We start from the raw sequence: 23,730 nt of genomic DNA, 5'->3' as shown, positions 1-23,730 counted from the left end.
TCCTAGGACGACCCATAATGCCGCTATTCAACTCCGCACACACACACACACAATAACGTATCCCTGCTGTTGCTGCGGGCGACGAGGAGCCGGCACGCACGAGGCGCAACTCTTCACCACGGCCTACTGATACAGAGGTTCTGTAGGCAGAGCCGGCAGGACGGGGGGGGGGGGGGCAGCCGGGGCCCTGGCCTCTTCAGGGGCACGCACGACCCAGGGCCCGTCGTAATCACGTAAAAAGAAATACTTGGACTATGTTATCGAGACGTGAGGCAGGGGCCCGGGTATGACCAATTCCCGGAGCCCGTAGTTTCTCTCACCGTCCCTGCCTGTAGGCCACACCATTAGGTAGTGCTGCTGTAGGTCGTGGTGAAGAGTGAAGTCAGTAGGTATATTAGATCGCGCAGGTATAGGTAGTAGTAGTAGCGGTAACTGCCGCTGCCACTATGGCTGCCACTATTCCTCCGAGGCACGTGACGCCAACGTCACACCCACGGTGACTCTCCCAAATGACCAATCTGCATCTCGCGCCTTTTTCTAGTTTCTTCGCTTCGTCTCGTGCCAAGAGCGAGAAACACCTGCGGCGCGCGCTAGGTTTTCGGCGATGCGACGTACTGGACAGGATCTTCACGAAATTGAGCCAAGAGCTTGTCACCGTAAAATATGGAACATAGCTTCGCGACCCCCCCCCCCCCCCCCTTCTTTTCGCGGTGCAGCCAAGCTTTTCAACTTCAGTGCGTGAACCGTATTATACTGTGGCGGCACCATCGTCAACGCCACTAGCGCCCACTTCAGTCTGCTCTGGCAGCCACTGTAAACGATACCCGTTAGCCACATTCTGGTGACCCTACATTCGATTTACGGTGACAACCCGGCTCCTCCCCCACACCGACCCATTCCGGATTCTTCACCGCGCAGACCGGTACTTCACCCTCGACATCAACGGTAGCACGGACAACGTCTCGATCGAGCATTTGAAACCGGCCTTCTTCGACACCTTGTTGCCCACCTCCATTGATGGGGTAACTTCGTCAATAATCCTTGTGGTTACCGTGGTACAGGGAGCATCCCAATGAAGAATACTGAGGGATGCTCGCATGTCTTCTGCGGTGGGTAGTTCTCTTGGACTACCCAAATCCCAGAGCAAGAGGGTTAGCACACCCCTTCCTCTCCTGCTCTCCTGTGCCACCATCTCTCCCCCTCCTCTTTCACCCTCCCCTGGGTGCACCGAGCCGCCACTCCAGAGCAGACTGACAGCACTTTCCCCCTACATGACCCCCCCTCCTCCCAGCCAGGGCCGGAACTACTTTTTGGTCGGGGGGGGGGGGGGGGGCACTCTCTGAGATTTGCCCCCCACCCCTTTTGAAGTATCAATTCCTGTTCAAGATTTTCTCGTTCTCTTAATTAGTAGCTGCTCGCGGAGATTACGTGTTTTACGTTTTTCTGTCAAGAAGTCAATGGAAGATTCTCGAAAACAAAAATTAATACAAGTCTTTACTGGAACACTTTTCGGTGCACTACACAGCATGGAAGCATGTACACTGAAGAAACTTGTTTTATCCTGGTGTACCTTCAAACGTATTTATGTAAAAAGAACATGCCATTTTATCCCCTATATGTAAAGACAGCTTACACGGAGAGGCGGAACATCTGTAGCCAACTGCACAGACAGTAGCATCTCGTCACCACGGTGTTGAAGATGATGTCAATTATGCCGAAAGCAAGGGCTGATGCTACAAATAACCGTGCTAAAAATAGCCCAAAATAGCTCCTGACCTGCGTTACACATGGTCCCTAAAGTCACATAAATAGGTACATGACAATACACATGGACCTCGACAACATGGACAAACAATGTAATTGTAAGAGTATTTGCTATGTATAGCACGCCCCTCCATTATGCAGTGTCCCATCTCGGGGCTTTTAACGTAAATAGACACACCAAAAGTAATTGTACAAATCTCTCCTTGCAATTTCCAAATTGTGTTTATATTATTTTTTTAGGACCGCACAAGATCAAAGAAGGCACTCTACAAGCTGCCCTGATGCACGAACTAAATTGAGGGACATGATTTCGTGCTCGTTGCAAAAATTTTCTTTCCAAAGCACCTCGACAGATGGCGCTACAAGCATAGTCCTCGTTTTTACGAGCAGCCACGAAGTTTTTCGCATCACACGAAAAAAAAGCACACATGCTTATAGCTTTAGTTAGGTCACTGCCACAGAGCATAGTGGTTTCTGCAAACAAATAAACACAAATGATATTCCGGCTTCAAAAGTATTTCGCTGTTCTGCTACCAGGAGGAGTTACGGTAACAGAACAGGAGGGAACAGATGCTGAGGCAGTTGAGAACAATGCAACAATGCCTCTGCGCCTGTGTCAGTACTGTACAGGATATTTTGAGCCCCACAAGCTTTCTGAGGAGGCAAAGATCTATCACAAATAAAACTGAGGAGCCACAACGACGCTACAAGAAGTCCTCGTAGTACCACCTCCGCGGCGCCCTGCGCCTCCGAGTCGACGGCGGTCGGATCGGTACTTCGGCAACTTCACCCTCCTCTCTGGCCAGATCGTACACAACATTTCTGATGGCGGCATGCTCCACGATGTCCAGTGCTGGCACTTCCTCAACAAGTTCTTCAACCACGCGTGCTGAACTTCTGCAAGCAACGTACGAGTGATCGCTCAGAGCATCGCTCGTAGGTTGGTGGAGCTCTGTTCCCCGTACCGACCCCGCCACATCATCCCGAGCGACGGTGACAGTGCATGCCGCGGCTACTTCAGGGACCGGAACGGGACACGTGGGTTCCGCCGCTGACGGGGTCGCCGCACCGTCGGTAGGGGCATCCTCTGCTGCTGCTGGTTCGGTGCGTATTCCCGCGATACCTTTCTTTGGTATGGAGATCAAGTCCCTCTTGATCCTGCGACGCCGAGAGGGATGATCGCGCCGATGTTGAACCATTTGGTCAAAGTCGATGACGTAGATGAAGCCAGCTATCAGGACTTCACACCTAGGAAGGAAATAAATTGGAAGGGAGAGAGTTAAAATGATAATTGCTGATTCCGAAAACTGCCGTGTTCTACCAACACTGGTATTTGACAGTTTTTTGACGCAGTTTTGTTTGAGTTTTTTGTTTGTTTTTGTTTAAATCGTACTTGGCTGGGACGCGCCTCATCAGCGTTGTCTGCCCGATACAAAGGGCACAGCCGATAGGATCATCATCATCTACATCATCATGCAGCCATTAACTCTGCAGGTTGCCTAAATTATAATGGAAAGGCCTTACGTGCAGATACAACAAAACACGTTCACACGTAAAACATGATGCGGATACAGCAGCTCGGTTCAATTTATTCCTTCAGAAACAAGTCCCGAGCAGCCCTTGTCTGAAAGCGTTTGCACTGCAGAATTTGTACAGTCACCAGTACCATCGACGTACATAGTTACAAAACCACGGAGTAAATGTATTACGCAGACGTTAAAAACAAAGAAAACATCTATACAAAATGGAACCTTTCATCATGGTAGAATAGTCTCGAAGTTAACTTCGACACACCCCTGCATAATCTGGGTGGCGTCAGCTTTTTCAGGCTGGTATACCCTCTAGAAAGGAGACATCAGTGAATATGCTCTATTGGTTACTTGGAGCATTCCGAATTTGCTAATGTGAAGTTGTCCAGCAACATAAAGTCACGAAATATCGTGCGCATCATCCAGTGCGTTACCTTCGCGCTGAACGCTTCGATGCGGCTTCCAACTCTGTGCTTGTCCTCTCATCGTATTGCCACCAGCCGTTCCGGCCCTCGTAAAACCACTGGTACCCTTCAAATGCGACTTCAGGGCCAGGTAAGGGTTCTGGAAGGAGCTCGGGCTGCTCGATGAATTCCCGTGGAATTACCTGTAAAGGGAATATACACAGATTATCGCTGTAGCAGAAACCACCAGAGCAAAAAAAGAAAAAAGAACAGCAAAATCGTGTTTACCTGTCTACACATAGCGCACCGTCGATTTTGATAAGATATTCCTTTAACGCATAAGAAGCAGAAGACATGACCGCAGGGTAACTTCGCAGGATGGTTACACTTCTGAAGACAAACGGCACAGTCCAGATCTGCAGCTGATGTGCCCTCGGTATCTAGAAACAAAAACTCCGATTGACAGGCGTTCGAAGACGAAAAAGGCTTGTTGTTGACAAAGTCTACCGGAAGGTCAGCTGTTCAAACAACATCTGGAATATACCTGCTAAGGTCGATCGTTTACACAGTGGCCTTTTAAATATGGCTTTTCAACGGAAAGTAGCAGCTCACCTCGGTTGGAACCACTTGCTGCGCAAGGCTCCTGCACGCTCATTGTTATAGGCTACAATTTTCCTCCGTTTCACGTACTCCGATCTTTTACATAATCTGTTGTTCGCAACGCCTACAAGCGTGACAATCTCAAAATAGCGTTTCCAAAGTTAACGAGTTCCAACACGCACTGAGGTCAACAAAAACCACTACGACAAAAACAAACACTACGACATTGTGTAGTAATGCGCGGCTGCCGCGTCACCTATTTAGAACTCCTCAACAAAACAAAGTACGGTAATTCTCCGCGTTCCATTTTGTTATTCACTAAAATTTACTGTGTATTACGTACCTAAAAAGTCTTTATTTATTTGTACCTTCAGTATTATAAAACCCAACGTTCTGTCAAATAACACAGAAAAGTTGGCTAAAATATTGTATTTTATTGTATTTTATGCCAATTAATTATACCAAACAGTAAATGCCCAGATTTATTCCAAATCTGTTTCTAGCTTTCATAAGTAAAATAAATTTATTTTACGTATTACACTTGGGGGAGATCCGTGGTCACGTGGGCCTGTTTCTCGATCTTGCCGTTCGGTTCCTTGCTTCAGTATGGCTAGTATGGCTTTTGTATCTGCAAGATTTGCCAATTGTTTGGCAAGGCAAGTGTCCCGTGGAGCATTACGCTACCCTACACAATGCACAGGTGTGAGTTCTTACTTGATTCGGCGTCTTTCCACCTCGAACCGGTTCTCTGCCGGGGGACCCGGTGCGGCTGAGGTGTCTTCCATCTTAGAGGAACGCTTATTGGGCCAAGCCACAACAGCAAACCTGGAAGAAACTGGACGGGTGCTTTCTATCGGTGATGGTATTGCTCGTGTCTACGGCCTCAAAAACATCCAAGCGGAAGAGATGGTCGAGTTCTCGAGCGGACTAAAAGGCATGGCCCTGAATCTGGAACCCGACAATGTCGGTATCGTCGTCTTCGGTAACGACAAACTCATTAAGGAAGGTGATATCGTCAAGAGAACAGGAGCTATCGTCGACGTCCCTGTCGGACACGAACTTCTCGGTCGCGTTGTCGACGCCCTGGGAACTCCCATCGACGGCAAAGGACCTCTCGCTTGCAAGAAGCGCCAACGTGTCGGCATCAAGGCTCCGGGCATCATTCCCCGAACCTCGGTCAAGGAACCTATGCTTACGGGAATCAAGGCTGTGGACAGCTTAGTCCCCATTGGACGAGGACAACGTGAATTGATCATCGGCGACCGTCAGACAGGTAAAACTGCCATCGCAATCGACGCCATCATCAACCAGAAAAGGTTCAACGAGGGCAAGGATGACAAGAAGAAGCTGTTCTGCATCTACGTTGCTATTGGACAGAAGAGGAGTACAGTGGCTCAGATTCTAAAGCGGCTGACAGCTGCGGACGCCATGAAGTACACGGTCATCGTCAGTGCTACTGCTTCGGACGCCGCTCCGTTGCAGTATCTTGCCCCCTACGCTGGCTGTGCCATGGGAGAGTTCTTCCGCGACAATGGCATGCACGCCCTCATCATCTACGACGATCTGTCAAAACAGGCCGTGGCCTACCGTCAGATGTCCCTGCTTTTGAGACGACCTCCGGGACGTGAGGCGTACCCCGGGGATGTCTTCTACCTCCACTCTCGTCTTCTGGAACGTGCCGCCAAGATGAACGACAACTTTGGTGGCGGATCTCTCACCGCCTTGCCGGTCATCGAGACGCAAGCCGGAGACGTGTCCGCGTACATTCCGACGAACGTGATCTCCATCACGGACGGACAGATATTCTTGGAGACTGAACTCTTCTACAAGGGCATCCGCCCCGCCATCAACGTGGGACTGTCGGTCAGCAGGGTCGGATCTGCGGCTCAGACACGCGCCATGAAGCAGGTTGCCGGATCCATGAAGCTGGAGTTGGCGCAGTACAGAGAGGTGGCCGCGTTTGCCCAGTTTGGGTCGGACTTGGATCCCGCAACTCAGCAGTTGCTCAACAGGGGTGTGAGACTGACGGAGCTGCTGAAACAGGGGCAGTACGTCCCCATGGCAATCGAAGATCAGGTCTCCGTCATCTACACAGGGGTGCGAGGATACCTGGACAAGATGGATCCTGCTCTTATTGGAAAGTTCGAAAAGGAGTTCTTGCAGCACATCCGGTCGACGCAGACCCAGCTCTTGGCAACGATCGCGCACGAAGGGAAGATCAGCGATGAGACGGATGCAAAGTTGAAGACAGTCGTCACGGAGTTCATGAAGACATTTACGCAGGAATAAAGTTGCACCGCGTGCAAAGGGACCACAGAAGCATTCCGAAAAAAAATATTGTGTCTGTGTCTAGGGACCAAAGTGCGGCTGTACTAAGTTTTAAAAACGTTTTGGATAAAGAAGTTGACACAAAATGGGCCTTTGCACTAGTTTTGTGACCAGCTATTTGCAGATAAATGCGTATCTAGCACAACCAGAGTTTCTCTTGGCACATCCTCTGCAGAACAGGAGTGGGGGCTCAATCTTTAGTATTCTGATTCACCAAAATTTCAAAGAAATTTAAAAATGGCCAATGTAAACTGATAGCAACATACGTTCTGCCAATTCTTCTGGATATCACATCTCGGGGCATGATCTTGAGGGGGGGGGGGGGGGGGTGGATCACGTGAGGGTCAAATGAGGTTAGGAGAGGGGAGTAAGGTGAAAATGAAATCTTGTAAGGCAGTTGCTTATCATGAACCGCAAGACTGCTCGTGCTCATTCAAGACACTGAGCAAGAATGAGCATTCTTGTGTGTGAATTTTGCTCAGCTCCTCATTCAAGCTTGGAAGCGAGTTTTGCTCATGCTAATATTCTGGTTTGTTCGCTCACTCATCTTCCGGTCAGCTCTCCTTTTGCTCACTCGTACTCGCTTGTCTCACGCTCAGCTCATTCGCCACACTGAGCACGAATGAGCATGCTGCTCACGAGTTAGTTTTGCCAAGGTATGGCCAATGAAAACATGCGTATGTAAATACTGCAAAACAATTTTATTGTTACTGTTTCTTACTCCTTCCGTTAGCTCTTTGTTTTTTTCTTTTTTTGCATTGCAAAAAAAAAAAGGAAAAATCTGCCATTGGCACACAAAACACCTCCATGCCACCTTGCAGGCGACATTCCCGGGGTTTCAATCTGCCAGCAACCAACAATTCACTGCAAGCCGGGTAAGGTCAATGCATAGTCATGTGATCTGTAAAGGAAAAGAAACAGCTCGTTGGGAATCTGTTGACGAGGGTCGAGCGACTCACCGCTGTGATCACTCCCGCTGCAATGGTGCTGCCTCCCGACCGCAGTGTCACCCGCCCCAGTTCCTTGAACTCGTTGTACAATTCGACGCAGATGGGTCGACTCACTTTGATTTCGACCACGCCGCTGCTGTTCTTCGTCAAGCACCTGCACGAGTCGCGCTATTAACCATTGCAGACGTCTTGGACGAGGCCATTCTGGGAAAAATGGCAGCACGTTTTCGAGAGTGTTGCTGCTACAAGATATAGGGTGAACTTGGGGTTCTTCGTTTTCAAATTTTCGAGAATTTGGGTAAATCCCCGATATCTACCCGAAATCCTTGCGCTCCTTCGACCTGTCGTTCTCGGTAAACTGTCGGAAACGTGAATCATAATGTCGGCAGAGAGAGCTATTTGTGACAACCTATTTGTCCTGCAAGGACCTGGAACCTGCAGACCTAAATATTTAGACAAAAGGTGCGAGACGCTTTCCAGAAAATCAGTTTTGAGAAAGATTGGGACAGTTTTGTGCTTTATTTCCAAGTTTTCCCAATTAGTACCCGGGAACATTCAATCACAACTCGCAGACGACGGTGGTTCGTCTGTATGGCCACGACCGCCGAAAGCACGTCCGCGATTGGCTACGGCCGTTGAAAGCACGATCCTCATTGGCCGACTCTTAATTGTTACGTCACGTCGCCGAGCAAGCAGGCCTTTTCTCTGTCTAGGTTGTTTTGCCAATGTAATGCACTAAAGCTGTTCTTTTCTGTTAAGCGGTCGCTCCGGGTTTCTCATACGCCTTGTATGGGTGCCCCAAAAGAGGGGCACCTACTTAACGCACCCAATGACGTAAAATTAACCGAAGTCCGCGGTGGCTACCTGGGCTTGTTTCTGACGACTTCACCGGTTGTCTTATGGAGCTGCGAGATGAGCTTGTGAACGGATGCCTGTTCGCTCATGCTCTGGTAGTGAAGCACCACCGGGAAGCCCCTCGTGATGGGGATTTCGACGTTGAACACCACGATCCGTGCCTGGAACTTGGACGTCACACGGATTGGCACCGCAGGGTCGCACAGGAAGCTGCCCACTGTCACCTGGTGGTTAAAATTTTCTTTCATGCACTTTTCTGTTTTTTTGAAGACAACAACCAGAAGAGAAGACCAAAGCGGCTATCGACAGAGAATGATGTGGCAGCCATTTTTTTTTTTACATGTATCGCATAAGCTGGAATATAGGAGAAACTTTTTTTCGCATGGGTGCACCAGAAGAACTCGACCCTCGGTCTTATATACCACTCATTGGCAGAAAAACAAAGAGAAAGTCGTGCAACAACGGGTGGCAGACATTGTCATGGCATTTATATTATTATTTCGCTGTTGTGCTTGTCCTGTGTGCTTACGCTACAGTGCCGTATAAATTTTTGCCGTGTTCTTGATAGAACTTATTGTTGACCAAAGGTTGCCCCCCTTTTTAAAATACGAAAGTGTTTTTCTCTCTCTTCTGGTATTCTCAATATTCTGGTACTACCTATATACTATATCTTTATACAGTAGCATCTACTGTAACGACTGCTAAAAAAGATCGAAGTGGACTGCAATGCAGTGCTCTTCAGCATGCCTGAAAGTTTGAGTGCTTACGTTCATAACGTCAACCCCGGAGAGCGTCAGGGCGACTTGGTCCCCCGCAAATGCTTGCTGGGTCGGCATTTCGTTAACCATAACACCTGGAAAAAATAACGCTGAGTGTGCACATATTTTGGGCAATGTTCAGAGATGTCTGCTCTTTAGCATAAAAACCACGTGGTGTGCAGACAGCGGTCATGTGTTGCGTAATGTGTTGTTAATGTATCGTATTCCGAGTGCTATCTCACCTTTCACGGTGCCCTGTTCGGCTGCCGGCATGAGCAAGACCTTGTCGCCATTGGTCACGGCACCCGCTTCAATGCGACCGGACACGCATGGACCTGATCCGGTGCCCTTGAAGACATCGCTCACGCATAGGCGGAACGGCTTGGCTACTGGACGCTCGGGTGGCTTGAAGCTATCTGTTCATGAAAGGACGACCGAAAGCCCTCACTACACCAGAACAATGGAAAAACACAGTATCTACTAGACGCAGGTTGGAACAGTGGTTTATCCAGACCGCCCCCAACACTCCCCGAATGTTTGGCAACACCTCCTACATTTTTTCCTGCGTACTACCGTTACAATGTAATTGCATCCCAAATTGTTTTGCGACACCCCTACAAGCTTGTGGTTCTCGACAAACCTACTGGGTTGGAACACGAAGAGACAACACGTGTCAAAAATTTCTGTTGCTCCGAACCCAAAAACCGAATCTGGTTAAGGGTACCTAGAACCGGCATCAACGTCAAGCCGTTGCAGTGCCAGAGCACAGCACGATGTCGCACAGGCTACCAGAGACAAAGTCCACGCAAAAGACGATGCTTCGTAAATCTGTTGCCTGGCCCACATAATTGACCGATCGATAACATCATGATGAACGATTGATCACCTATCACTTGGACGAGATAAGGGCCGTTGTACCAGCTGTGGAGGGCCTCCTCGGACGACGGCTCGACCAGGTTCTCTCCGGTGAGGCCGCTGCAGGGTACGAAGGTGAAGCCCGACTCGCGGAACCCAGCTTGCTTCAAGAAGGCCCGGAGCTTCGTGGTGATTTCTTCGTACCGGTTCTTGTCCCAACCGACGTTGTCCAGCTTGTTGATGACAACTGCTAGCTGTGACACACCTAGAGCGCGGAAATTTAGTAGCACGCTCCCTGTCGAACCATGCAATGCATCCGGAGATAAACCTTGATGTATCCTACCAGGCCCGGAAGCTCCCGAGAACAAGAAGAAATGCAGCCAGCTTGCAGACACATTTTACACTACCAGACGGTCATATAAGAGAACACTAACTGGTGTCATCAAACTATTTTCTTTGCATGCATGTATGAAAACGCACGTATGTTCCAGTTATTGCCAGAATTGAATTCATGCCATAATGTGCGCCATACAGACCGCAACGTTATAATATCTTAAGACGTTACTGCATTTCACGCTTTAGGGACATCCAACGAGATCACCACTATTCTCGGTAACCAGTGTGTCATCATGGCAGGTAAGTGAACCAAGTTTGGCGCGTGTCTTCAATGGGGAAAGTTACGATGATGGAAAATTATGAAGCTTTCGAGCCCGGTGTAAGGTACTCCAAAACCGCAGGAAATAATGACAGAAATGCAAAGCAAGGTTTATCTCCGGACAACATGTATACTCATCCACAAGAAAGATACTAGCATACCTAAAGACCTAACGAGCAGCGTATGTTCCCTCGTCTGACCGCCAGCTTCGAAACCAGTTTCAAATTCCCCTCTTGTGGCGTCCACCACCAGGATTGCAACGTCCGCCTGCGCGGCTCCTTTGGTAGAACCGGAAAAAAACAGGTTTCAGGTTTGTGCCCTTCCTCGGTCCGTGTAACCATCACCAAAGCCTTACCCGTTATCATATTTGGAATAAAATCTTTGTGTCCAGGAGCATCAAGGAGAACGATGCTGCGTCCGGGGGTCTCAAATTTAGCTTGGGCTATGTCCATGGTGATCCCACGGTTCCTATATTTGGACACGTCGTTAAAAAGGTAGTTAGCCGTACACCCAGTCTGCTTTTTAAGTTACGGAGTACACGAGCGTTGTGGCACCAAATATATTACAAATTCGTACTGGCTGCCACAGCCTAGACTTTATGTTACGGGATGGGGAAAAGGGAAAGACAGCAAAAAGGCAGGAGCAAAAACATTGCTTTCATAATGGCAGAGAAACCATCATGGCATATCTGTAGCAACAAAGTTCTATGGGGACATGACACAGCATCATGTATTAAGAGATGTTTTTCGTATAACAATCCGAGATTATGTTTGTGATGAACAACAATGTGCTCGAGTTTTTTGTCAACAATTTTTTCTATTCCGACAAGGACTGGGCTGGTTAACAATCTTTTGTTCGGAGTGCATTACCTCTCTTCGGACGTTTCGTCCAGCACCCACGCGTACATGAAGGAGGCTTTGCCGAGTTTTTTTGAGTCCTGCTCGTACTTGTGCATGAGCTTCTTTTGGACACAACCCAGCCTAAAAAAGAAAAGAAGAGATGCGTGGATGAGTGCCAGTCTGCAATACATACACGCTTCACTAGACGGACGTACTTTGACAAACAAAGGCAACAACTTTTATTGATGTTACTTTATTGACGTAACAAATAGTCTTTGCTGCATTTCTTGTTGAAAACCAGGTTGATTTCACAGTCCTGCAACTGTGTTTCTGCATTGGCACCCGCTGGGTTTAAAATGCAACACCAACTTGCAGGGAAACACCTGTTTTTGTACAGACGGCTGGGAGGATACAAAACTGGAATGAGCAGTTGATCCATTAGATGTGTGCCTGCAGTTCTGGCCAAAACTAAGAACGGCATCATAGGTGCAGCAGGAGTATGGTAAGAAGGGTGCTCCGAGCCGCCACACCTGAGCAGGCTGACCGCACCTTCCTCCAATATCACCCCCCCACGACCACCACCCTCCTTAGGAGCATTTTATAATATACTTTCTGACTCCATAAACTATTTAAATCACACTTGCACTCAAAAAGCACGTTCTTCCTACCTCATTTGACTGTGTGCACCAAGCTAATTAGTCATATTATGCTAGTCTTCTAGTACATTATTTTCAAGATTGTGCTCATTTAGCATCACGATAAGTCTGATCCTGGCTGGTCCACTACACACGGGTGACTTCACAGTGTACCTACCTTTCAACACTGTTTACCATCAAAGTCCGTCTCGTGCATTTTTTTTTTTTTTTCTGCACGAGAACCCTGTGCATATGGTATTACACTGAAAAGGGGGATAATTCATGCTCCTGAATTTCGTTCAATTTCTGCTAAGTGACGCACCCAGAAATGATGCTAAGAGGACATGCATGTAGAGTAGACACATATATATATTTGTTACACATTTTGTATTTGCATGATTCGAGGAAACCCAACTGCAATTACTTTACCAAACAGTCGCTCGCAGTTTTCTCTCAGTTTGGGGTTTTTCGATTGATCCTCTTATTACATACAGAGGTTAAATTATAGGGAGAGGTGTCATTCTTTAGTCACACTTTCGGGCTGTCAGACTTTTCTCGAGAATCTTTAGAAAGAGTACCCTTTCTTGAATTGGTTGGAACCCTCACGCAAAGGCGCCCCGACAGACAATGCAGACGTACCTGTAAAGCAGATGACCCATGAGCGTACTCTTGCCCGCATCAACGTGGCCAATCACCACCAGGTTGAGGAGGGGCTTGGCACTCCCACGCTCCTTGTTGTACTCTGATTGGGCATCCTTGCTGGACGGTTTAGGCTTGCTGCTGAGTGGATGAAAGCAGATGGTTACCACCAACGAAAACTAAGCAACCGCAAATATGTGCAGCGATGGAAAAGTCCGAGGACACACGTGTCATCAGTACAGCTAGCGTACAAACTGGTGATCCGAAAAAAATGTCACACTATGGTTACCAGTCGCTTAACTATTCAAATGTGCACATGCAGCGTCTCGTTTTTAAGGCAGACTCATGTGACCTCGTTCGCTTCTGGCAAAGGGTGGCAGCAAAGTTGGAAGAATTGTTTTATCTGTTTTGCTTTCCTTCCATGCTCTAAGGCTTCACCTAACGCTCAACTGTTACAAAATGAAGCCGGCTTGCAGAAGGGAGCCGCACACCAAGAGAACAACGGCAGTATCGTGAAGTGGGCTTCATCTAACCCTTGGAGGTAATAAGGTGAAGCCGACAAGCGATACCTTCACTGCAGCACTATTCGAAAAAAAAAATAAAAAAAATATATATATATATTCGAAAATTTCGAACATGAAAATAGGTTGCGACTAGCGTTCAAATGGCATCAGATATTCGATTCATACTCGAAATTTTGAACACTCACACAGCTCTATTGAAAAGCTGTCTGTGTCATACCTGGGTGTCTTCAGCACAGTGCTATCACCCACCAGCTCAGACGTCCCGTCAGTCGACTTTGGATTTTCGTCCGAGCTCGGACTGCTGCGACTGGACCCTGAGTCGTCACCGAGTTCGTTGCTTGGAGCCAGTAAGGTACTCTCTGCACCGCTCCTGCGAACAGACAAGGAAAACGAACGCTGCAACGGAAACAAACACCGGAACACCGCGAACAAAAGCGGCAGCGTGCACATACTTTGTGGAGGGCCTAATTTCGGCGTCGTGCGCCTGCTTTGCCGCAAAGGTCTGCCTCAGAGCCGCGTTCAGTGGAAGAACTTCGGCGTCCGGTGCCGGGGGTTTCCTCTCCGCAATTTTATCTAAAGGCTGCAGAGCTCTTCTTTCTATGCAAGAAGGAAACACATGGTGCAGACGTAGCACAACACAGCGCGGTAGATTCGCCAGAGACTCTTCAAGAGTCGGGCGGTTGTTTCCAGTGCCACAGGGGCCAAACAGCGTACCCCATCGGTCTACATTAGAGGGTGCCCCCAGAGAACTCTTCCTTTCTTCTTCTCTCATCTAAACTCGTCCACTATCCCCCCCACCCTCCTTTTTTTTACTTTTAAAGCCGTCAGTGCCGCTTCTGCATTCAGTACTCAATGCACAAGTAAATAAAGTTTTTCCCCCCGTATATCATGGTCGTCAACAAATGAAAATAGGTTTCGTAGCTCCATGTTGCTCGTCTTACTATGAGGTTCCAAAGTGCAGAGCAACTAGAGGTCGAGCTTTCACCACATATATTTAGACCCCGAAGTTTTCGGATTTTATATTTTTCCAAATTCAGGGGGTAGAAATCGGGTCAATAAATTGATGTCGAAAATTCATGCAAATTCGGGCAGAAAAATTACCATCAGACTGAGTTCGGGGAGAAATCGGGCATTATTGTAGAATAAACGTTCACTGAGTATCCTGTCACTGTTTATCCAGAGTGCCAGAAGTAAGGGGCAGTCGCATATTTTGTGAGAAACTAGTATGTCAATGCCTTGAGGTGCCTAGCCTAGGTGCAGTTTTGCAGGTAGAAATCGGGTTTAACCCTAGATAGGTGAACCTCAATTCGGGGAAAAATCGGGTTTAACCCTAAAACATCAGGGTCTACATATATTGTAGTGCGCACCAACAGCTGTATGATAATGCAAAACTGTTTAACTGGCACCATTCTGTTGAACACTGTATGCAGCCAGAAAGGCTCCCTCTGCCCCAAAGATGTTACTCGAGCTGTTGGGAAGATAGATAATAAACCGCTAAAGCTACCAATGACAGTAATTTTTGGTATAATTACGCACCTTTTTTAAACCTGGCAACTTTTAGAGACTTTTCACCCAAATTTGGCGAGATTTAGTGACTTTTTAAACCAAATTTAGCGACTCCAAGCAGAGAAAAAGTGGCAACACTGCTAGGGAACGTCAGCAGAGGCGCTAGTGCTTACATGCGGATACTGGGTTAGATATTATCGTGCTCCGTGGAGGCGCCACAGTAGAATCCGCGTGGATTTAAAACCATTATATGTACATCCGTAAACTAAGATATCGCATTGACATCTGCACGTACCGTAGTCAACCATTTGGAAACTATAACATATCTCCACAGCACTGCATCGCTGTAACATTTATCTGATAACGTAACGCCTGTTTCAAAGTGGCATGCCTTGGCGCAATTCAACGTGCCATGGCATGTTGGGTCATCAGCCTGTGTACCTGCAGAATCGAAGGCTCGCTTCCGATGATCTTTTACAGCATCGTCCGGTGACGGCGTGACAAATCCAAATGGCACAATTGGAGTCCCCGCACTAAGACACATCTCCCTGAGCCATTTTTTAACGCCAAGACCGCTTCGTTTCCGGCGATCCAGGGGAAACTTTGTCAGCACCAAACCAAGCAGGGAAGGCTTCTTGTTCAGTAAGGACGCACCACACTCCATCCCACTTGGGTCAATTGGAAATAATTTGGAAATGGATTCTGGAGACCGCCTATCACATTTTGAGCCGAAACTTCCTTTCAAGATCGAATCAAGCTTCAACGTCCCTCCAGTGCTGGCAGGTTCTTTGCCCTCATCGTTGAAATTTTTTAGGCCCAATATCGTTCCGAGATCTAGTGTTGTTCTCTGTGGCGACTTCTTGGCGGCATTCTCTTGTCGGTCGACGGGTCCGGTTGCGCAGGCATCCGCCGCGTCTGCAGTGTTGAGCGCATCCAACAGCGACGAGAGATCAAAATGCGACTCTGGCTTCTTTGCTGCCACCGCTCCGTCCGTTTCCTTGCCGAGGGAAGTGAGAAACGCATCGAAACCGCTATCCCTGTAACCAGCAGACGACACTTTCTCTCTCGTGTGTTGCAGCTTGTCTGCTTCGCCGCCATAATTTAAAAGGGAGCCCACGCCTCCGGCAAGAAGTCTTGCACCGGGGCCTCTACCTCCGCAATTTAGTATGTCATCAACATCGTCCTCCAGACTGAGTAAAGCGTCGAGCTTTTCTTCCGCAGACGACCCGTCGCTGTGTCCCCCAGTGGCTCCGTCCTCGTTGCCCTCGGCTAACCCTAACAAGGCGTCTAACTTGGGCACTGACGAATCCACCACCCTGACGACTGCTTCCAAGTCCATTTCTGGCAGGTCTCCCAGCCCTAGCTCGTCCAGGTCCGGTAGGACGTCCGGCGAGCTGCCCAGTGCACTGCTGGAGCGCGGCAATATGTCGGACGCGGTCGGGGCTGCGCGCCTGTCCGAATCTGGGCCCACGCTCGTCGGGGATTTCTCCGCGGCGTCCGCCAAGCCGAGGAGGACGTCGAGGTCCACGCCTGCCCCGATCGGCGTGCTGCCCAGCGTGACACCGTCGCAGACGTCGGCGTGCTCCAGGTCGATGGCTCCACTCAGATCCGGAAGGTCAAACTCCGACGCTCCATCGTTCTCGCCCTCTCGGTTGCCCGATTTCCCCCCGATGCTGGCCGATAGACTCAGCTGGTCGAGCGTGTCGGCAACATGGTCAACGGCGGACAAGTCGGACACGGAGCTCCCCCCAATGCAACTGTATTCTTACCTTGCGTGTGGCATGACCAAATGTTGGAAAGGGTGGGATCAGGTGGTTCGTGATGATGATGATGGTGATGACAATGGCACGGGCACGAGAGAGAGGGAGAGAGAAGAAAGAAAAGAGAGGAGAGCCTACTGTTACTTGTCATGCTTTGGAACGTCATTCGGTACAAAAACACTGTTGCCGCATTCTCTTGAACCAAAGACGATCGCTAGTGCATCTATTAGGGCAAAGTCTACAAAGAGAGATCACGTGTCATTCTGCCTCCTGCTTTATCTGCTTGAATATAATCTGAGCTAAACATTAACATCTGGTTTACATGATTGTCTCCAACGTCGACCTAGACTGAAAATGTCCCATCGGCATTATCAGCTTGGCCTCAACAGCACAGTGTGCTGACACTACTTCCACTATTTCAGTTCCTAAAAACCTGGGTATTTTTAAATATGTGCAACAATTTTTTTTAATTTAATTAATCAATCAATTTTTTTTTTGCTTTTCAACAAGATAATTGTAGCAGCATCATCTTGGATTCAAGAAATGTCATAGCTGCAGCTACCGAAACAATTTGTTTTTGCTGCATACCTTTTCTGCCTTGTGGTCTCTCACGCTGTGCTTTTGGAGCTTCTGTTTCTGTAATGATTCGGTAATTACGTAGATTAATTAATTAATTAGTCACACAGCTACAGCAAATGATTAAATAGATCGGTTATACCGATTGGTCCACTAAGGATCTGTTAGGCGGGCAGCATTAACCCACGGACCAACCGATTTTCTCAGGTTTAAATCATATTAGTGTTTGGAACGCACATAAGATTTGGTTCAGGGTGAATTTTTGACACGCAGCGTCGCTAAAAAGGACATCCGTCCGATTACCAGTAAGAACTCTGTCAAGGGCGCGCTCCGCGTTGAAGCTCGCCTCGATGGCAGCCTTCTTCAGCGTCAGCTCTGGAATGGAATCACCCACGACGTTCTGCATCTTCTCCAAGCACTCGTAGAGCCTCACTGAAAAAAAAAGAAAAGAAAAAAAAAAACGAGAAAAGATGCGCAAAAATTCAGCGGCGGACATATTAAAGAAATATCTCGGTGGCATAAACAAATACCTTCATCCTCTGGCGTTAGCCCCGGCTCAAAGACCACATGAGAATCCGTTTTCGGTGCTCCAGGTACTCCGTCTGCTTCCTTACTGTCGTCGTCCTCGTTGTTCTCATTCTCTTCCGTGAGGACTCCAGGCGACAGAAAAGACGACATGGAGTGCAGTTTGTCGCGATTATAAAGGAACTGGGCCTCTGTAAGAAAATTGCCACGTCAGTACAGTGTCCGAAAGCGTATTGCACAAGTATGCCAGTCACGAACAATTAAACGTAGTTTAATGTAGCCTATGAAACTAGCGACGGAGTTACATTTACAGTAACGTTTTTAGGAACGCCAGTTAGCTATAGCTACCAACAGCAAGTTAAGGTAACTTGGTCAATTTACAGCATGCTTATCTTCTCTCGCACCCTTCATTTCAACAGTTGCATTTATAAGTAACCGTCAGTGATATCACGCCACTGTAAGTAAAGCACATCCCTTCCCAACACCAAAACGGGTAGCTGAACAGAAGCTTTCAGAAAACAGAGTTCCAAAGAACCGCATTGAGAAACTGATAGGTGCAAAATACGGCACTGCCTGAGCAACTCCGCTACTATTACATTTTACGGCTAGTTTCACCATAATTGGTGCCTAATCACAGTTACATGTAACTAAGTAAACATCCAAGACTGGGAACTGGCATTTGCTGGAGTGAACTTGGTTTGTGAACTAATTTCGCTTTATGGTCGGAATTGGGATCGGTCGCATCAACTTTTATCCTGGCCTGCAACAACAGATGAAATATCGCCGTAAGTTACCGAGAGCATGCCATGCTGCATTTTAACTCAACCCTGGCGCTATCGCAAACTCAGTTGACTTTGGGCGTCATTTACCTGTGCTCGGCGAAATGCAAGCATCTTCCTCTTGAGATCTGCCGTAGACGTCGTAGTAGCCTTCATAATCTAAAAAGTCGCAACGATAAGTTGCAAAGAGACATCCGTACTGACTTCCGTACAAAAAAGTCTCACAGACGTGATCAAAACAGAGGAGCTGCTGGGCATAACTTGAGATAATCCTTACCATCATCAAAATTCATAGTCCGCACATTCCGGTGTCTTGCCATTTGGCATCGATCACACGACTAGCAGATTCTGCTAGTTATGTGAACCCATGTATTGAGTGATCACAGTAGCTTTGTAGAAAATCTACGCGTCAGTGATATTACCGTCCACGCTGCCATGTTTAGAGAAAACACATTTTGCGCCCAAGGCAAGATGGCGGATACAATACGGCGCAGTGTTGCTCGCCTGCTTATCCGAGCGACGACGCTACGAAATATTTGAATCAGCATAGCCCAGGGCCCAGGGGTCGTACTACCATAACTTTGTGAATGCAACAAGCCATCGAAAACGCAAGCCTTCAGTACAGTTACACTTATTACACAGCAATAGCTGGCTAATTTATGCTTATTTTAGAATGGGTTCAAATGACTTCTGCGGCCCTCGGAAAAAGGTCGACAAGTTGCGGGAGGGGGATAATGAAATATGGCCCTTATGATTGTAAAGGTTTCCGACTCCCTGGCATAGACCGTTCAAACAAAATAAAGGGCCACGAGCGAGCTGGTGTATATTAGAGCGTGGCAATATTTCCTTGGATCTGAGGAAAATGACATGGACGAGAAACACACAACTGGATGACACAAGACCGTTATCTCTTAGACAGATAAGGAGACGAGAGTGCAATTATTACTCCACAGTTAATTTCAAACATCATTGAGGTTGGGCAATCTGCGACGTTTCCATGAATCAGTATTCTGAAAGAATGCACAACACTTATCATTCTATGTTCACATGCATTACAGTGGAAAGGAAAAAAGCAGAGAAAAGAACAGGCTAAATTTATTATAGTACATCTTCCTCCCACGAGCAACCTTGTCCACGCATGTCACATAAAATCATCAGAGTCATAACCGTCTTCCTCCTGAAAAGTAAAAGGAGAAAATTGTATTGTGTGTCTCAGCTGTAATCTGTTTGCACACATGAACTAAATCACAAAGCAAGATAAACCACTCGTTCGAGGCAAAACAAATCTGAAAAAGGAACTGACCAAAAACCCTCTGGCATCAAAGTGCTACTATCGTATTGCTAAGGCCCCTGGTTTTATTTAATTTATTTAAAATCAAATTTAAAATTCCGCGGCACGGACTCGTAAATTCCACGATTTTCTGTGGCGAGGAGTCAACAGCCGCTTGAAACGGGAAGCACTTTATTTTCTTGGATAATGTGTGAACAAAAATTTTTTTATAAGCTTGCGTTCTCTTCCGACAGCGAATGCAGTCTATCGCCTACGATCATTTTATACCTGATTAAAGGTCTTTCAGCACCTAGAGTTTATAAGTAACAAATACCTGATCGCATAATTTGCGCACTTTTTCTCCAAAAATCGTCGGAAAAGTCGGGGGTACGCAAATTTTGTCAGAACGTTCGTTACGATATACGATATCCTTTCCGCGTTTTGTAGTTAGAGTGACATTATCGTCCATCGCGTCAGTGGACCATCACCCAAAAGTGCGCGCAAATCAAACAAAAGCACCGCAGTAACTTCAGTAGCACCAACGGCTTTAAAACGGTCTCACAAATCGCATCCTTCGACCCAACTGGATTTCCACGGAATTCCGTGCAAAACGCTGAGAGATTTCGAGCGAAATGAGGGATTCCGCGAAATTCCGTGCCAAACGGAGGATTCCACGAGATTTCGCAGAATCGTAGAAAACCCGGGGCCTTACGTATTGCCATACTATGTGATGCTGCTATAATGTGAATTAATGAGAAGCTCGAATATTATTACTAATTTTGAGGGCCATTGCGGGACACTATTACGCTACCTTGTTAGACTTCATTTTTTCCTCCTTCATCAAGTTGTCGTAGCTCCTGTAAAAGCAAACAAAAAAAATATAGCTGGACCTTTAAAAAGAGACAGACCACAGATAAGATAACGGTGTTCCATTCTTATGATGATCAGAGCTACAAGACAAAGTCTTTGAGCTAAATTTGCGGCCAATTAGTATTTACGATAAAGTTTTACAGCCTATCATGATGGCACCGTGCTGAGCGTCCAAGTTCCAAAGACAAAACTTGCTGAATACATTTTATCATATCTCAAGACATTCCTCTTCAATCACCCTTATCTCGCAGGCACGCGCTCGTAACGTCCACAAAGGTGCAACAGCATGCATCATCGTAAAAACCGAAACCAGGTGTGAACATTTCTTTGTTCTGATCTAAAAAACTATGAAGTTCTGTTTTCTAAAAACTTGGTGCTTTGTGCTTCTTTTATCGGAGCACTGGGAATTTTTTACTGATTTTAAGAGGGAGAATGTCCCGTGTCCCGCGAATGAAGTGTCGCGTGTACGCGACTTTTCGGTTGGAATAAAACGTAACGAGAGATTTTCCAGGATCAAGCAAGCTTGCAGAGGAAGAGAAGCAGAACAGCACCTGAGTTTTGTCTGCTCTTCCTTCTGTTTCTGTTCCTCTTTTTCCTTTTCCTTCTGCAGTCGCAGGAGCTGCTTCTTGTCCTCTCGCTCTTTGCGGTCTCTCTCTTCCCGCTCTGCCATGAAGTCCACCTGGCGTTCCTCCTTCGTCTTGTTCAGTCGGTTGACGATCTCGTTGATGCGTTTCTCGACTCTAACCGTACGAACCTGCAAAGGAGACAGAAAAGTACGTGAAAGCGAGATCGTACCCAAATATGATATACGTCCTAAAAGTGACAAGAAGTGTCTGGGGCTGGAAGCTCTGCTCTTTTGTTGAAGTGCGGTTACTATAATGGGACGGGTGAAGCATGTTTACTAATCAATCGAAAATACGTCGAGCTAGCATGGAATGGCAATGTACGACGAACCATTAATTGGCATTAGAAGCTGAAATTGTTAATGACACTGAACATTTATGTTGTATATGAACTTTTGTGTTACGTTGAGTATTTATGCTGTGTTAATATTTTTTATTATCTCAAATATATATCTTGCAGTTTACTTTCTTTTCAAGACCACTGCCGCGCCTTATGACTCGGTGACTAAAGCAATCAGTGAGTGAAATGCAGAAATGAGAAACAGATAAAAGACCTCCTTTTGCTTGTGAAATCCAACTTGTCCGACGTCCATGCCGGCTGTTTTCTTCAGGTTGGACCACATGGTGTAGACGATGTCCACTGAGTTCATCTTGTTACCTGAAAAGGTCGTCTGTGAGTGGTCAGAAGGACCATGATCGAACAATTTGCTCTTCTTGCACCCTATTGTAAAGATAGTGCATTTGTGTGTGTGTGATAGTGCAAGTGAGTGCAGTGTCACCTTGAATGCTGTTCGCCTTCACCAGCTGCGCACAGTCTTCCAAAACACTCGATGGAATGTCATCTAGCGTCTGGCCCTTTTTGACAAAAGAAGAAAAATACAGATGCGGGTTATTTGCACTGACGTGAGCCCGCGTTCCAAATTTTACATGAAAGCAGGTTAATAGATGTGTACAAATAGGCATAGCAAATGCCGAAATCCATCCAGCAGTCACATGATTACGAGAACCAATAGCAACGGTCAGTGCCCTAGTCCCTCTTACATCAAAGCTCGAAGGCAAAGGCGGCAAGGTTTGTTCAAGCGTCTGTATCTCGTCAACTATGAAAAATGTTTTTTTTTCTCGGGTTTCTTACAAATAAAATGTGGGCACCATTTAATCAATCACATCAGTTAAAGCCATCTCAAAGATTCTCTGTTTCTGACGCATTGTGAAAGGATGCCACTTGACTTGACAAGTAACACAAAAAAAGTTAGCTGTACGCAGTATTTTTCTGGTGAAAAAAAAATGTACTGGAACATGGACGTGCACGTTCCAGCCTCAACCTGCTCTGCGGGGCGAAATGAGGAAAAACATCACTGGTGATGTCGTTACAGTTACAAGAGTGCCCCAATCGGGGACAGCGCTTTCCTTTTCTTCCCCTTTGTCTCCCTGCGTAGCAGACGACGTTTCTCTAATCCAGGCTGTGCGATAATGACGTCAATGCGACTCGGGCGGCTAGTTGCGGGCACTGCCACCGTTGCGCACTGTCGCGGTTTATAAAATCACATTCTGCGATATTTATGCGTCTGACGGATAAATCACTTAGCATCGTGCATTTTAGTAGTCATTTTCGTTTTTAAAAAGGGTAGTGACTGAAACACTTTCTGTGCTTCTTTCAGCATCAACCTATTTTAGTTGATTTCACGATTTATTCATCTTACACATATCCCTGTCAGATAGGTAACAAAAACGTACTTGTTGCAACCGAAGGTAGACGTGAGCTGAGGAAACTTTGTCCACATGGAACCACACATCTTCTGGCCAGCCCCAGCGGATGAGATCTTCATCTTCAACGAAGATAATTTATACCAATCGTTAATTTAATGAGTGTACTTGAAGTGAAAGACGTAATTTCGTGTGCGACTCACTTTCATATTTGTCCAGGCCCATAAAGATGAGGGCTGGAGGAGACACCACTGAAAAGTAAACATGCGCCAAATTAAAACAAGCCATGTTAGACGTCCTGGTTTTCGTGATTTCGCTTCCAGCCGTGTGTGATGACAGCTGCATTTTCACCAGCTTAAATGTTGAACATTTGCTGACATCATAAAGCGATCTTTGGCAGGTCACTGTAGTTTCACGTTTAGCACCGCAAAACTGTTCCCGAATAGCTCACTGCAATACATGTGTTCTAATTGTGTGGCGCACAACCTTGGTCAAAATCACACTGATACCAGTTTCAAAGTTTTAACATGCCTGTGCTTTTGAAGTAAAACACCATGGTGGCTGTGGAGCTCACATCACCTGCACAACCCAGCAGTAGCCATGTGCAAAAGCCACAAACAACTACACAAAACAAAAGTGAAAAGCCACAAATGCTACCCGCATCGATAGGGTGCCCTGTTCAAATTTCTCACAAATCTGCCTTTACTACCGTCCTCAATACTGAAAATTTATTTGAGCAGGTTCAGGGGTTCAGGTTCAGGGACGCCGTGTACAGTCGCTGC

General features: G+C 47.0%; 4 protein-coding genes across 6 annotated transcripts; 1 reads left to right on the top strand and 3 right to left on the bottom strand.

Annotated features, from left to right (window-relative positions):
• Nucleotides 1-1,477: 1,477 nt before the first annotated feature.
• LOC135398842 (E3 ubiquitin-protein ligase rnf146-like) lies at nucleotides 1,478-4,545 on the bottom strand. Its single transcript, XM_064630360.1, has 4 exons — nucleotides 4,310-4,545; nucleotides 3,986-4,137; nucleotides 3,728-3,900; nucleotides 1,478-3,012 (listed from the first exon to the last, which is right to left on the bottom strand). The coding sequence occupies exons 1-4, from the start codon at nucleotides 4,350-4,352 to the stop codon at nucleotides 2,469-2,471; spliced, it is 912 nt and encodes a 303-aa protein (XP_064486430.1). The 5' UTR covers nucleotides 4,353-4,545; the 3' UTR covers nucleotides 1,478-2,468.
• A 292-nt stretch (nucleotides 4,546-4,837) lies between these two features.
• LOC135398841 (ATP synthase subunit alpha, mitochondrial-like) lies at nucleotides 4,838-6,715 on the top strand. Its single transcript, XM_064630358.1, has one exon. The coding sequence runs from the start codon at nucleotides 4,904-4,906 to the stop codon at nucleotides 6,584-6,586; it is 1,683 nt and encodes a 560-aa protein (XP_064486428.1). The 5' UTR covers nucleotides 4,838-4,903; the 3' UTR covers nucleotides 6,587-6,715.
• A 596-nt stretch (nucleotides 6,716-7,311) lies between these two features.
• Nucleotides 7,312-18,981, bottom strand: LOC135398840 (HBS1-like protein). Of its 3 annotated transcripts, none has more exons than XM_064630355.1 (18): nucleotides 18,759-18,981; nucleotides 18,572-18,640; nucleotides 17,708-17,893; nucleotides 17,481-17,609; nucleotides 17,190-17,237; nucleotides 15,283-16,605; nucleotides 13,788-13,932; nucleotides 13,553-13,705; nucleotides 12,812-12,952; nucleotides 11,568-11,678; nucleotides 11,054-11,166; nucleotides 10,860-10,976; nucleotides 10,075-10,308; nucleotides 9,431-9,604; nucleotides 9,198-9,283; nucleotides 8,440-8,654; nucleotides 7,585-7,729; nucleotides 7,312-7,526 (listed from the first exon to the last, which is right to left on the bottom strand). In XM_064630355.1, the coding sequence occupies exons 1-18, from the start codon at nucleotides 18,799-18,801 to the stop codon at nucleotides 7,518-7,520; spliced, it is 3,441 nt and encodes a 1,146-aa protein (XP_064486425.1). In that variant the 5' UTR covers nucleotides 18,802-18,981; the 3' UTR covers nucleotides 7,312-7,517. The 3 variants fall into 3 exon arrangements, with proteins under 3 accessions (XP_064486425.1, XP_064486426.1, XP_064486427.1); XM_064630356.1 differs by having other exon boundaries at nucleotides 12,812-12,949; XM_064630357.1 differs by lacking the exon at nucleotides 15,283-16,605 and having other exon boundaries at nucleotides 18,759-18,977.
• Nucleotides 18,982-19,558: 577 nt separating this feature from the next.
• LOC135398839 (coiled-coil domain-containing protein 25-like) lies at nucleotides 19,559-23,689 on the bottom strand. Its single transcript, XM_064630354.1, has 8 exons — nucleotides 23,480-23,689; nucleotides 23,152-23,199; nucleotides 22,979-23,070; nucleotides 22,024-22,099; nucleotides 21,799-21,902; nucleotides 21,173-21,375; nucleotides 20,563-20,608; nucleotides 19,559-19,658 (listed from the first exon to the last, which is right to left on the bottom strand). Exons 1-8 carry the CDS (start codon nucleotides 23,502-23,504, stop codon nucleotides 19,623-19,625), a joined length of 630 nt encoding a protein of 209 aa, XP_064486424.1. The 5' UTR covers nucleotides 23,505-23,689; the 3' UTR covers nucleotides 19,559-19,622.
• Between the last annotated feature and the right edge of the window lie 41 nt (nucleotides 23,690-23,730).

The sequence above is a fragment of the Ornithodoros turicata genome, chromosome 6, assembly GCF_037126465.1.
Source record: "Ornithodoros turicata isolate Travis chromosome 6, ASM3712646v1, whole genome shotgun sequence".
NCBI lineage: Eukaryota > Metazoa > Arthropoda > Arachnida > Ixodida > Argasidae > Ornithodoros > Ornithodoros turicata.
The sequence above is the reverse complement of the archived record's forward strand: the minus strand, read 5'-3'. Positions and strand labels throughout refer to the sequence as shown.

Bases quoted from the DNA above. Each gene is read 5' to 3' on its own strand.
- LOC135398842 (XM_064630360.1), bottom strand. From the start codon at position 4,352: ATGAGCGTGCAGGAGCCTTGCGCAGCAAGTGGTTCCAACCGAG. The intron at 4,138-4,309 runs GTGAGCTGCTAC...TTTTGTTTCTAG, and splicing joins AGCAAGTGGTTCCAACCGAG to ATACCGAGGGCACATCAGCT. The intron at 3,901-3,985 runs GTAAACACGATT...TTCCCTTTACAG, and splicing joins GGTGCGCTATGTGTAGACAG to GTAATTCCACGGGAATTCAT.
- LOC135398841 (XM_064630358.1), top strand. From the start codon at position 4,904: ATGGCTAGTATGGCTTTTGTATCTGCAAGATTTGCCAATTGTTTGGCA.
- LOC135398840 (XM_064630355.1), bottom strand. From the start codon at position 18,801: ATGGCAAGACACCGGAATGTGCGGACTATGAATTTTGATGATG. The intron at 9,284-9,430 runs GTGAGATAGCAC...TATTTTTTCCAG, and splicing joins CGAACAGGGCACCGTGAAAG to GTGTTATGGTTAACGAAATG. The intron at 7,730-8,439 runs GTAGCCACCGCG...CGACTCGTGCAG, and splicing joins GTCGTCAGAAACAAGCCCAG to GTGCTTGACGAAGAACAGCA.
- LOC135398839 (XM_064630354.1), bottom strand. From the start codon at position 23,504: ATGGTGTTTTACTTCAAAAGCACAG. The intron at 22,100-22,978 runs GTACGTTTTTGT...TTTGTCAAAAAG, and splicing joins TCTACCTTCGGTTGCAACAA to GGCCAGACGCTAGATGACAT. The intron at 21,376-21,798 runs GTCTTTTATCTG...TCTCCTTTGCAG, and splicing joins GATTTCACAAGCAAAAGGAG to GTTCGTACGGTTAGAGTCGA.